This window comes from Solanum tuberosum, unplaced genomic scaffold (assembly GCF_000226075.1).
Source record: "Solanum tuberosum cultivar DM 1-3 516 R44 unplaced genomic scaffold, SolTub_3.0 scf00036, whole genome shotgun sequence".
Classification (NCBI taxonomy): domain Eukaryota; kingdom Viridiplantae; phylum Streptophyta; class Magnoliopsida; order Solanales; family Solanaceae; genus Solanum; species Solanum tuberosum.
Genome location: NW_006238960.1, coordinates 1,351,278 through 1,364,982, shown reverse-complemented (window position 1 = coordinate 1,364,982; position 13,705 = coordinate 1,351,278). Strand labels below are relative to the sequence as shown.

The 13,705-nt window shown below is 35.2% G+C and overlaps 1 protein-coding gene across 1 annotated transcript; it reads left to right on the top strand.

The window, feature by feature from the left end:
- Window positions 1-1,415: 1,415 nt before the first annotated feature.
- Window positions 1,416-4,294, top strand: LOC102579380 (protein QUIRKY-like). Its single transcript, XM_006342248.2, has one exon. It carries the CDS (start codon window positions 1,772-1,774, stop codon window positions 4,145-4,147), a length of 2,376 nt encoding a protein of 791 aa, XP_006342310.1. The 5' UTR covers window positions 1,416-1,771; the 3' UTR covers window positions 4,148-4,294.
- Window positions 4,295-13,705: the final 9,411 nt, after the last annotated feature.

The window sequence follows — 13,705 nt, the reverse complement described above, 5'->3', positions numbered from 1 at the left end:
ATATATATAGAAGTTTTCATGTACCATTTTATATTTCACTACTTCTCATTTTATATTTCACTTGCCAAAAATTAGGATAAGATTTATATGACTATACAATTTGAATTTTTTATAAATTGGTGTTGAGGTGAAAAGTTTCAAACTTATTGGAGAAAAAAATTTCCTTTTTAAAAAATAGTTTAAACCCAGTAACGAGCAAAAACTTTTTTGATAAGGCCAAATTAGTAGATTTAATAATGATTCATAATTTCAGGAGGAGGAAAAAGTCATGTTTTTAGAGTCCTAGTAAGATAATTCACTGCCTTTAATTTGTTCAAATAAAATCATTAATATCTTACATTATTTCAACAAATTTTATGATATTCTAACAAGTTAGTTTAGACTTCAAATTCCAAATTCCACATTGATTTACAGAATCAGCAAGGAAGTTAATGACAATAACTTATTCTATGTATGTGGCAGTAAAACTTAAGTGGAGCGGGGCGGAGCGGGTCAAAAATAAAAAAAATGCAATGCGGAGTGAGGTGGGGTGGGCTGGGTTAATAATTTTGTGGGTTTAATTAAGTCCGCCCTGCCCCATTAGCATCACTAATCGAGAGGCATCCCCTGGTATTTGATTTGCATAAAAAATAAAGAGGAAAAAAGGAAAAAAAAATTCCACTGAAATATGATATTTTTAAAAAAAAAAAGAAGATAATGGAATAAAGTTTCCTATATTGTGTTCACTTTATTCTCAAATGGAACTAAATAACTTGATTGATTCCTTCACAAATGAGTGACCTAGCTAGCATGTGTAAAATATCTCCCAGGCAAGTTGTTCTCATCAAAGTCTCTCGTTTTGTGGAATTCACAATTTTGTTTCCACCTCAATGCATGCATGTGTTGTGTTTGTGAAACCTATTTTTTTTTTCCTGTCGATCGATTGATATTGATTGACTATTAAATGGATTAATTAATTATACCTTGTAGCTAGGTTGGGTTAATTTTTTCACAAATAAAATTTTAAAAAAAATGGTAATGATGAATAGTATGGTACTGAGGTTGAAATGAAGAATTTGAATGAAATGTTGAGTAAGCGAATTAAGTTTAAATTGAAAGATAGTTGAGATAAGGTAGTAAGTGATTGACGAGAGATTTGAAAATTGAGGAAACACCTGTGTATCTGTCATAACCAAACAGAGTTTTAGGCTGTGGAATGGAGTGGAGAAAAAAGGGCAACAATGGAGGAATCATTGTTTTTTCCTTTTAACAAGCAAATGGAGAATAAAAGATAAGAGAATATATTTCTACTCTTTTGCTTTGGAACTCCCATTAGCTGCTAAAGAATCTTAGAAAGCAATTTGTAAAAGTCAAAATTTTCTCAGAGTCCACAAAGACTAACTTTGTCGATATAAATTTTCAATCTCTCAAAAAGATAGATACTCATCTATCTAACTTTATATATGCTTCTACTGCTAAAGCAAGCTAGCTAGGATGCGTTTAAATTAAGCAAATGCCCTAGCTAGTGTATATATGATTTCAAGAATCTTACACATTCATCATATCATATGCTAATCAAACCACAAAATGCTTTTTCTTTAACATGATCTACTACCTTCTTGAAAGAAACTTTATATCAGCAACTTTCTGTATAACGCGAGAATTCAGCCAAAAGTGATGAGGCTGAATCCAGTCGGAATTGCATTCATTTTATTCTAATACAAACAAATTGTCTCCTTAAGGTATATATTGCTAAAGCTGCAATCTTTTTCTCAAACACACAAGGGAAAACATGGGCAATGAACAGCCTTCCAACCCCCAAGATGACTATAAAGCAAAAGAAACGAAACCTCAACTTGGGGAACGGTGGCCACATGGAGGATTTCGAGGTGGAGGTGGATGGATTAGCAGTGACAGAGTCACAAGCACTTATGATCTTGTTGAACAGATGCATTTTCTTTATGTTCGAGTTGTGAAAGCAAGAGACCTACCACCAAACCCTGTAACAGGGAGTTGTGATCCTTATGTGGAGGTGAAACTCGGAAACTATAAAGGCAAAACAAAGCACTTTGATAAGAAGGTAAACCCTGAGTGGAAGCAAGTGTTTGCTTTTTCCAAAGAGAAGATTCAGTCTTCAATTATCGAAGTTTTTGTAAGAGACAAAGAGATGGTGCAGAGAGATGATTATCTAGGGAAAGTGGTGTTTGACATGAATGAAGTGCCTACAAGGGTTCCACCTGACAGCCCTTTGGCACCTCAGTGGTATAGATTAGAGGATCGACGTGGAGAGAGCAAAGTCAGGGGAGAGGTGATGCTTGCAGTGTGGATGGGAACCCAAGCAGACGAAGCCTTTTCAGAAGCATGGCATGCAGATGCTGCTTTAGTTCATGGAGAAGGTGTTCATAGTGTCAGATCAAAGGTATATGTTTCACCTAAACTGTGGTACCTGAGAGTCAATATCATTGAATCCCAAGATGTAGAATCCCTGGACAAAAGCCAACCCCCACAGGTATTTGTTAAGGCTCAAGTTGGGAAGCAAGTACTAAAGACCAAAGTATGCCAAACACGAACAACTAATCCATTCTGGAATGAAGACCTATTATTTGTGGCGGCAGAGCCTTTTGAGGAGCAGTTGGTGCTTACCGTTGAATGCAAAGCCGGACCTTCCAAAGATGAGATCGCCGGGAGGTTAGTCTTGCCACTTAACACATTTGAGAAGCGATTGGATCACCGGCCAGTTCATTCTCGCTGGTTCAATCTTGAAAGGTTCGGGTTTGGAGTTTTAGAGGGAGATAGGAGACATGAACGCAAGTTTTCAACAAGAATCCATCTCAGGGCCTGTCTTGAAGGTGGATACCACGTATTAGATGAATCAACAATGTACATCAGCGATCAGAGGCCAACAGCTAGGCAGTTGTGGAAGCAACCAGTGGGAATCCTGGAAGTAGGCATCTTGAGTGCACAGGGGCTTGTCCCTATAAAACCAAAGGATGGTAGAAAGACGACAGATGCTTACTGTGTGGCTAAATATGGATTGAAGTGGGTAAGAACAAGAACCATACTTGACAACTTGAGTCCCAAATGGAACGAACAATACACGTGGGAGGTGTATGACCCATGCACGGTGATTACATTGGGTGTGTTTGATAACGGCCACCTAGGAGAGAACTCGGGTGCAGCAGGGAAGGACTCCAGAATTGGTAAGGTAAGGATCAGATTATCAACACTGGAAACTGATAGAATTTATACAATGTCTTACCCACTTCTTGTTCTGCAACCATCTGGAGTGAAGAAGATGGGTGAACTCCAACTGGCATTTAGATTTACTTGTTTGTCTCTTGCAAACATCATATATCTATATGGCCATCCTTTGCTCCCAAAGATGCATTATCTACACCCTTTCACAGTTAACCAAGTGGACAGTTTGAGATATCAGGCCATGAATATTGTAGCTGTGAGGCTTGGACGAGCCGAGCCACCACTGCATAAAGAGGTTGTGGAGTACATGCTGGATGTCGACTCCCACATGTGGAGCATGAGAAGAAGTAAAGCTAACTTCTTCAGAATTGTTTCTCTCTTTTCAGGTGTAATTTCAATGAGCAAATGGCTTGGAGAAGTTTGCAAATGGAAGAACCCTATTACCACAATTCTAGTTCATCTTCTGTTTTGCATATTGATCTGCTACCCAGAGTTAATACTACCAACCATGTTCCTTTATATGTTTCTAATTGGAATATGGAACTACCGTTCGAGACCGAGGCAGCCTCAACATATGGACACAAAACTATCTTGGGCTGAAGCTGTTATCTCAGATGAACTAGATGAAGAGTTTGACACTTTCCCAACATCCAAGCCTGAGAATACAGTTAAAATGAGGTATGATAGACTTCGCAGTGTGGCTGGTAGAATTCAAACAGTTATAGGAGACATGGCAACTCAAGGAGAGAGATTCCAGGCTCTACTCAGTTGGAGAGATCCGAGGGCAACCAGCCTCTTCATAGTCTTCTGTCTTATTGCAGCAGTTATACTGTATGTGACACCTTTCAAAATCATAGCACTGGTAGCAGCTCTGCTTTACCTAAGGCACCCAAAATTCAGGAGCAAAATGCCTTCACCACCATGCAATTTCTTTCGCAGATTACCAGCTCGAGCTGATAGCATGCTCTGAAACAAATTATTTCTCAGTACGTACTTCATCATGTATGATTATGCCACTTTATATGTTTTTCCTCAAACCTTCATGAACAATAATTGTAGAAATAATGTATGTGACAGATCAACTTATTGTTAAAGTTGAAGCCCAATTTTCTCACTACTTGGAAGCGATATGTGTTATTCTAGGTTAACAAGAAGCTCAAACCATAAAATCAGGTACATTGTTCCACAAGAGGAATTTTATGAACAAGTAGAAGGATGATTGAACTTGTGCAATTTCTTCTTGCTATTATATTTCAACTAGTAAAATTACCCGCGCTTCGCGCGAGAATTTAATATCACAGAACTTATAAAATAATACTTAAAATCTACCAGTCATTAAAACTAAAACATTATATTATTTTACATACAAGATTACGTAGTAATGAACATTAATAATATAAAGGAAAATGAAAATTATAACATCATATCATTTATCCTTAATAACATAAGCATAAATTTATGACTATAAAAATAATACCAGGATCTGTAACATAAGCAATGGTGTCAGTGATCAACTCAACAGGAGCAAAGTACACGAATATTTAATTGTGCAGAAGAAGAAGAAAAAAAGAAGAATAAGAAGTTCAGAATTTTCGTTGTTTTAAAATGAGAGAAAATCCCTATATTTATAGACAACAAAGGGTAGTGTGAACAAATGTTTGTTGTGCTTATCGGAAAGGTCACAACTATTTGGAAAAGTTGCAACCCTTCGGAAAGGTCACAACCTTTCATAAAAGTCACATCTCTTCATAAAAGTCGCAACTCTTCATTGAAGTCGCAATTTTTCATAAAAGTCACAACTTTTCATGAAATGGAAAGGCTAGTTTTGAAAATAAATAAATTTAAAATGAAATGTTGGCTTGTGGTGGCGCCACGTAGACGGGCCTAGGATTCTCTTTTATATAAATATATGATTTTGCACTCAACAAAAACATAATATAGTAAGCACTCAACAAAAACATATGTTAACTAATCATTCTCACCATGTGTATAACTAACCATCTATGTCATTCACCTAAATATTTTGAGACTTCAAATAGCATTTGCTTATCACAAAACAAAAGAAAATCAAATCAAATAGCATCACATAGAAACAACCCATGATTTGCTAGATGAGTAAAAGAGATCCTTCACATTATTTTTCTTGGGTTGGAAAAATGATTTTAATATCTCAAAAAGAACTTGGACATAATCACAAACTAGTGAACTTATCTACGCTTCACGTGGTCAAAAAAATGATAAGATGTCAATAATTTTATTAAAATATATTACACATAGAAGAAATATTTAAAATATGTGCATTTATTATATGTATCCAGACGTATAAGTGATTTCATAAAGGGAAATGTTTGGTCAGTAGTAATATGACTTCCAAGAAAGTAATAAGTTGTTATTTTGGACCAAAAAAATTATAAACTTACGATAATAAAAAAATTGTATAAACTATATAACAAATAAAATTATGGAGAGAATATATTAATAAATAATGCAACATCATTCTTACGATCTTAATCATTAAAAAATACAAAATTAATGCACACTATTTCAAACTCTTGTCTACATTCATTTCTAGAAGCTGATCATCATTCAATAACCTTCACTTTATTATTCAAGTCAAACTAAAACATGAATATAAGAAGTACGTAAACAAAAATATAATAACTCTAATGTGATCATTTCTACAAAGTCTTACTATATTTTTATTTATAGGACTACAATATGAATATCGAAACAATATCATTACTGTGAATTATTTTAAGATATTTTTATTCTTCATGGAGAAAATGAAAGGTCAAAGTAGTAAATATTTTAGACTTTTAAATTTTACTTTTTAAAAAAAAAGGAATAATGAAATAGTAAATTTTGAGACATTTAGATTGAGTAAACTAACCAAATGACATTAAATATTATATCTCACATATCCTAGGTTTTTACAATAAAGAATAGAAATGAATGCAGGGATAGTAATTAACACAATTCTTTTTATAATAATAATAATAATAATATATAATTATACTGAAAATAAATAAATAGTATTTGTGGTCAAAGAGAGGTGTCTATTTTATTCACTCATTATTGTTGTTTTTCCGCTTATTCATCATTATCTAAATAATATTCATATTTTTAATTTTGCCTCTATCCTTTATTTTACTATTTGTTTTTATTAATTATTTTTTTCTTCTTTTTCTCTTTTCATTCCTATATCCTACTTACCAGTAAGATTTGATATTAACAAAAACACATCTTCCTTAGGACCTTAATCATAAGAAAATAGATGAAAAAGAAATATAAAATCAATACACAATACATATCTAGTATTACTAAAACTTTTACTATTTTTTAAAAAATAGAAGAAAAGAACAAAATTATAAATAAAACACAAGTGGTTATTTGTATTTTAAAAAATATCATAATAAGGTTGTATTGATAAAAAAAAAAGGTTGTATTTCAATACTTGATATATATTCAATTTTTCTAATCTATCAATAATAGTATTTGTACCTTGATAGTAATTAGCATATTACAGAGAAAGTTACAATAATCAATTTCCGTCTAATGAAGGTACAAACAAAATGCACTTACCTTCCAATTTTAAGAAACTACATAGAAAGAACACAATGCACATACTTTTATTAGGATCTTAATCATAAGAAAATAGATGAAAAAATTATTATTGAATCAATGTACAATTTTTGAACTCTTATCAACACTCCCTCTGATCAACATCCAAGAGTCCTTTTTATTGAGTCATACTTTACTACAACAACAAAACATGGAAAACACGACTTCAAATATGAAATAAAAAGGATTATCTTGAGTAGGAGTTTCATGAAATAAAAATTATGATTTTATATGGACAAAATAGAGGAATTTTTAAATAAAATATAAATAGTTTTTTGTACAATAATATTGTTGAACCTTAGTTAGTAGTTAGTATTATTACACACAAAATTACAATAACTAATTTGCATCTAAACAAATATACAGACTTGCAATTGTTGTAACAATACCGAACTTTGTAAAGGACCTTTTACCCCCCTGCACTATTTAATAGCGTATTTTAAGGTATATATGTGTCCACGTGGACACGTTACTATTTATAATGATGCAATATTTATGCCCTCCTGGCCCCAAACACCCACTCATTCCCCCCAAAAATTTGATATTATTTTATTTTTAAAAAAATAAAAATTCAATCTCATCCTATTTAACCCTCCGCTCCTAATATATTTATTATTATTTTTATATTTTTCTCGTTTTGTGTTAGATATGTACATATATTTTTAGAATTTTCTACTTGTGTACAAAATATAACATAAATAAAAAATTTATTTTAAAAAAAATCTTGCGGCGGGAAGTAAAAAATATTTTTGATATGTATATATCTAACACAAAATGAGAAAAAATTTGGAAACAGAAGGTCAGGTGGAGTGGTGTAACGACCTGATTCCGTCGTTAGGAAAAAGCCAATGGCGAAAGAATTGAAACTTTTTCGTAGTAACTTGGAATTTCCCAACCTATTTTGGATTTGGATGAAAACGGAGTCAGGCGAATCTAGGAAAATCTGGTAACAATTGGGTGATCTAATTATGATTTTGATCACATGAGTAGATAGCTAAGACGTTAAGGAACCCGTATAACTTTACGGAATTGAATGCGGGCGAGTAGATCTCCCAAAACTGATCTTAACGTGAACGGGTATGTTCTAAGTGTCATGGGATGAAGGCGTGTTGTGAAATGGGGGTTTGAAACTCTTAATTCGACTCACTGTTTTCGTGCAAGCCACTGTGGCGGGCAGGGGGGCGCCATAGCAGGACAATCGTGATTTAAGTCAGAAATAAACCCCAAAAACGTTTTATTTTGTACTTTTCGACCTTGAGAGCTAAGGAACGACCCCAGGTGTGTTCTTGATGGGTTTTCACCATTCTTGGCGCTAAAGGTAAGGTTTTTACTCCCCGAATCCATGTTTCGATCTGTATAATGTAAATTCATGGGTAATTATCGATGGGGAAAGGTTTTGATCGGACAATTATGGTGGAAAAAGCCCTAATCTGGGTATGGTGATCAAGGGTTTGACCTAGGATTGATATTATTGATTATAATCTGGGTAATTAGGCCTCGTTTGTTGATCCTTGCGTTAATTGTATATTTTTAGACCACGAACAAGCAGGAAGAATCCAAAAAGAGAAGATTCAAGTGCCTTAGGGGATTCAAGCTTGGATTCGAGGTAGGTGATGGTTGTGATTTCATGTCGTGTGATATATGTTTGTACTTGTTTCATTATAATGCATGTATGTATGCAAATGTTGCATTATTGATCACACTAATCGTGAATGAGGATAATTGAATAATTGAATGCCATGAATCATGACTTGATTGTATGATTATGAAAATGTACTTGTGATTGTGATTGTGGATTGTTGAATGGATCGGGTGTTACGTTCTAACACACTAAGTGGGATAAGTTGCCACGTACCGGCATAAACATTGGAACGGGTGTCACGATTCGACACACTAACTTGGATCAGGTACTACATATCGGCACACTAACAGTTTGGGTATGGGTTCCGTGAGAGGACCATTGAATTGGGTTACGTGAGAAGACCATTGAATTATGTTATGTATCTACTTGTGATGATTACGTTCATATCTAATGATGATTGATATTGGAAGACTGTATGTTGCTCTAAAATGATAACCAATGTGTATTATTGAGAACGTAGAATGCTACATTGATCCTGAAAAGATGACTAATATTGTATATGTTCGGTATATGCCTGTTTTATAATGTTGTGGTTACTTTCATGTGTTTCACTTATAGGGATAGTCGCGTGATCCTACCAGTGTACTGTTGTTGTGTACTGACACTGCATTTGCTTGTTCTTTGTTGAGTACAGGGCATCTTCAAGCCGCTATCTCAGCTAGGTAACTATTGATCGAGATCGGATTCAAGGGTGAGCCAGTTCTTTCAAGCTGCCATAAATCCTTCGTATTTTGTTTAGTCCACTCTTTTTGGACTTAGACATTGTTTTAGTAGTTGTTTAGTTTCGGGGTTGTACCCCTTGTTCTTAGACTTGTCGTTAGTAGAGTTTTGGTACATTGACTTTCAGGTTCTAGAGGTTGTTCTTCCGCATTAGTTTGGTTAAGTTATTTGTTTAAACATTTGGAGTTTATCGGAACTCCGTATTTCTTTTGATCATTCAAACCTGCTTCCGTATCTTTAAATATGTAGTATTTGGTCAAGTTGTTAGTTTGAGTTGTAGTAATGGTTCTCCCACTGGAGGGTTAGTGTGGGTGCCAATTACGACGGTCTGGGTCGTGACAAATTTGATATCAGAGCCCTAGGTTCGTTTATCTCATTGTACCAAAACGAGTCTAGTAGAGTCTTGTGGAATGGTACAAAGACGTCCATACTTTTCTTCGAGAGGCTATATGACTTTAGGAAAAACTCACTTCTTTCTACTCCTTCATGTTATGACTTGAATCTAATTGGTATCTTTCCTCCTTCACTCCATGGTCCGAACTAGAGCAACAAAAGTGGTAACACCATCACTAGCAAGAGAGGATGTGTATAGACTACCGACAGTCGAATAGGGTCACCATTCAGAACAAGTATCCACTGCCTCAGATAGATGATCTTTTGACCAGTTGCAGGGTGCATCCATTTTCTTTAAGATTGATCTAAGGTCTGGCTATCATCAGTTAAAGATTAGGCCTGAGGATATACCAAAAAAGGCATTCAGAACCCACTATGGGCACTATGAGTTTCTAGTTATGTCGTTTGGGTTGACAAATACGCCTGCAACTTTTGTGAGTTTGATGAATGATGTGTTCAAACCATTTCTTGATTCGTTTGTTATAGTGTTTATTGATGACATTTTGGTTTATTCAAAAAGTGAGGAAGAGCTTGCCGACCATCCTCGTATTATTCTGGGTGTTCTTGGGAAACAAAAAGTTGTATGCGAAATTTTCTAAGTGTGAATTTTGGTTGACTTCGGTTGCCTTTTGGGGCATGCAGTTTCAAGGGAAGGGGTAATGGTAGATCCCCAAAGGATTGAAGCAGTCAGGAATTGGGTCCGACCTAGTCCTGTGACTGAAATTAAGAGTTTTGTGGGGCTCACTAGCTACTATCATCGTTTGTGAAGGGTTTAAGGTTAGATTTGCAAATTCAAGTTTATTAGTGACAACATTCAAGATGTTTTGGTAAAGGATGGCTAGATAATGAACACCATTACTTTGGAAAATGCATTTAGTATTGTTGTCATAACATGTATGGATTATTTAGCGAATGATGAAATTAAGTTATGCCAATTGAGGTTAGAAGCTATACTATGATTTCCTAGATTGATTGTATATCAAAGAGAGTCATGATACGACTAATACAATAGCAACAATGGTTACTTGGTTAAGTTATTAAGTTTGTTATAATTGTGGAGAACCTGGACATATGAGGAGGAAATCATCAAGGTCGTGGAGGCCGAGGAAACGGTATTTCATTCTTTTACTGCCTTCCATTCCACTATTCTGATCGAATTAATTGCTCTTTCGAACAACCAAGTCATAATGAGATTAAACATTGATGCTTTCTTGGCCGTGTGGAACATGGATTAGCATTATGTCATTCCTACAAGTGATGACCCACCCAGGATTGCTATGTACGGACTTAGAGATCAAATAGAATATGTTTCTTTCCATTCCTCGTGAGCCACTTAGTTCTCCGAAACAAGAGATTAAAGTCATCTTCCTCCTTTTTTACCAAGAAGTCGACGGCGTTACACCATTGGAATACTTCGAATAAACTTGAGTACATATAGGATACACCGGTGCTAAAACCTTTTCTCAAGATATCTTCCAAACTGTTGGGGTCGTTGCTCCGGATCTTGTTCTCCCGGTGTGAAACCAGTTGAATCTATAGTTTTAGAATTTTGCTGATCCCAAGTACTCCATCTCCATCATTGCATATAGGAATATAGAAAGTGAAGTGGAAAAGGCATGACCAGAAGAATTGTGTGAAATAAGTGGATTTATCCAGTTGAGGCATTCTTGATTGATTGAGACAAAATGATTCCCTCAATACAGCTTCACTCCGTCAAGCCTTTATGAGTAGTGAAGAAGTATAGATTTAGTTGGTTGTTGACCGACGGAAAGCATGGGATCAAAAAAGGCAATCAATCAGAATTGAGAAAATAATTAAAAAAATCTTGGTAAACACTGGAATCTTTACCCCATTGATCCAAATCCTGTTTAATAAGAAGCCCGTTGGAGCAGGTAATGGAAATGCTAAAGTTTGAGCTTGTGTTTTCCTGTCTTCTCTGCCTTGCCCACTCCACCTTATTTGCTGGAGGGAGGATACGATTGTTGAAGTTGAAGTCCTATTCAATTCATAAAATTTCGCCTACTACCCTCTTACTCGCACACCTACAAACTTGAATGAGGACAGTCAGACTAACCCCAAAAAAGAACTCTCACTCGAGAAAGCGGGCCCTTTCTGCCTTTCTTGCTTGATTCATCTTTCATCTCAGTGTCTTATCCGGATTGAATGTTTACTATTCCCTTATTGGACTAAGAATTTTGATCGAATATTCCTCTCTCTACCTTCATTCAATCAGTAAGAAAAGAAATATGGAATAAAGAGTTCAATTCCATAAAACATGTTCTACGGGGCACCTCTTCAATAAATCAGGACAAAGCGATTGATCCAGTTGATAGCGTAGCGTAGGAGATAGAAACTTAACTTCTACCCCACTTTTTTTTCTTTTCAGGCTAAATTGTTAGGACAGACTTTTTATAGGGATTCAATCTTGCGAAATGCTTTATCATTCTTACTGAAGAGTAAAACTCAACTGGCTTTTGACACATGTGCGAAGCAAGTCTATGCGGAAAGGATAGGAAAAAGCTCTATACGATACGCGAGTTGTTGTTGGAATACGAGTAAGGACTTTGTTTTGCCCAAGTCCCTTGCTTGAAGGACTATCGCACTTTCAGTGGTACTGAGACTGTCCCTACCATTACCCTTTATCAAGCTGGCTTACAAGAGTTCTAGCTTTCCCAATCGGATAAACTTCTAGGGAGTGCTACAAAAGCCAAAAAAAAGTCCATAATGAAGAATCTCAAAAGGCAACTAAAAAAGGAAAGGAGGAAACAAAAAATGAAAAATAGAATCAGACTTTTTCTTCTTCTTCTTATCAAAACTACTGTGATAATGAGAAAGAGTAAAGGAAAAACAAAAATAAGGATCGGGGTCTTTCTATTTTATTTTTTTTGCAGTTGAAGCTACGGTGGAGGCTTCGGCTTGGCTCCCAAACCATGCCATTTTCTTTCTTCTTTTTCATTTTTTTAGTAACAAAATAAACCAAAAATAAGGACCAAACTAGAGAGTTAGTAGCATAACAAAGATGGATTAGTGAATGAGAAATATAAGTTTCATATTTTCATAGGAATCAATGGAATTATTTCAAATTGATCAAGGGGACTGTGGACAATCAATTCTAACTCATCAACAAATTCCTGCCATAAACATCCACTTTGAAAGTCCTCACGGGCCAGTTCATTTGTGATATGGATGACATAAGGAATAGTCACAAGTTCTTCATCATTAACATGCCAGACATGTTCGGCAAGCTCTCTTACCGACATTCATGTTGGTGGCAACTGAAGAGCAGTTGCATCCATGTTTCTAGATACTTGATCGCAGAAATTTGCTATCACATTTTCCTGATCATCGAGGGCTATGAATTGCACATTATTTTCAAAATGATTGTTGTCGGGAGAAAGTTCCATAATGAAATGGTTGATAGATAGAAGATAGAATGCCGCTGACAAAGAGAATCTCTACCAGTCTCTCTTTTTTTCATTCCTTCAAAGACCAGAATATTCTCTTTTTTGTGTTAGAAGACCACAATATTCTTCTTTTTGGGATTAATGTTCTCAACGGTGAATTGATTATTCAATATCATTTTCCTTCTAGAAGAAAAGTAATGAAACCTGCGATGGCTACTGAATAACCTCATTTTACTTTATCAATAATAAAGCCTTTGATCTTTGCCTTCGTTCCTTTGGTGCCAAATATCGAAGTCCGTTTATTCTCTCCGTCTGAGCTTTCAAAGATATACCGACCTACGGCATCTGACCATCAGATGTCGTAGGTCATCTTCTAACATTACCGACATTTTAGGTTTTCACAAATTTCACATAATATAAAAGCTCTTTTCATCATCAGAAACAACCAGATTTCTGACCTCTTGCATTGCATTACCATAACGAAAAGAAAAAAAGAATGAGAAAAAAAATTGCGCTTGTGACTCGGGATGAACCTTTATCGGTGGAGGAAAGAAATAGCGATGGATTCCTATAGAGCATCTAAGAAAAAGCAGATTCAATCGGACGACGAATTCTTACGTGGTCCAAGGAAATCAAATGTCTGCTTCCACGAATTTCATCTATATTAAATCTCTTAATATCAGAATAGCTTATATAGTCATGATTCAATTCAGGTCCATCTTGATTGATTTCTCATTTTTTGGATCTG

Bases quoted from the DNA above. Each gene is read 5' to 3' on its own strand.
- LOC102579380 (XM_006342248.2), top strand. From the start codon at position 1,772: ATGGGCAATGAACAGCCTTCCAACCCCCAAGATGACTATAAAGCAAAA.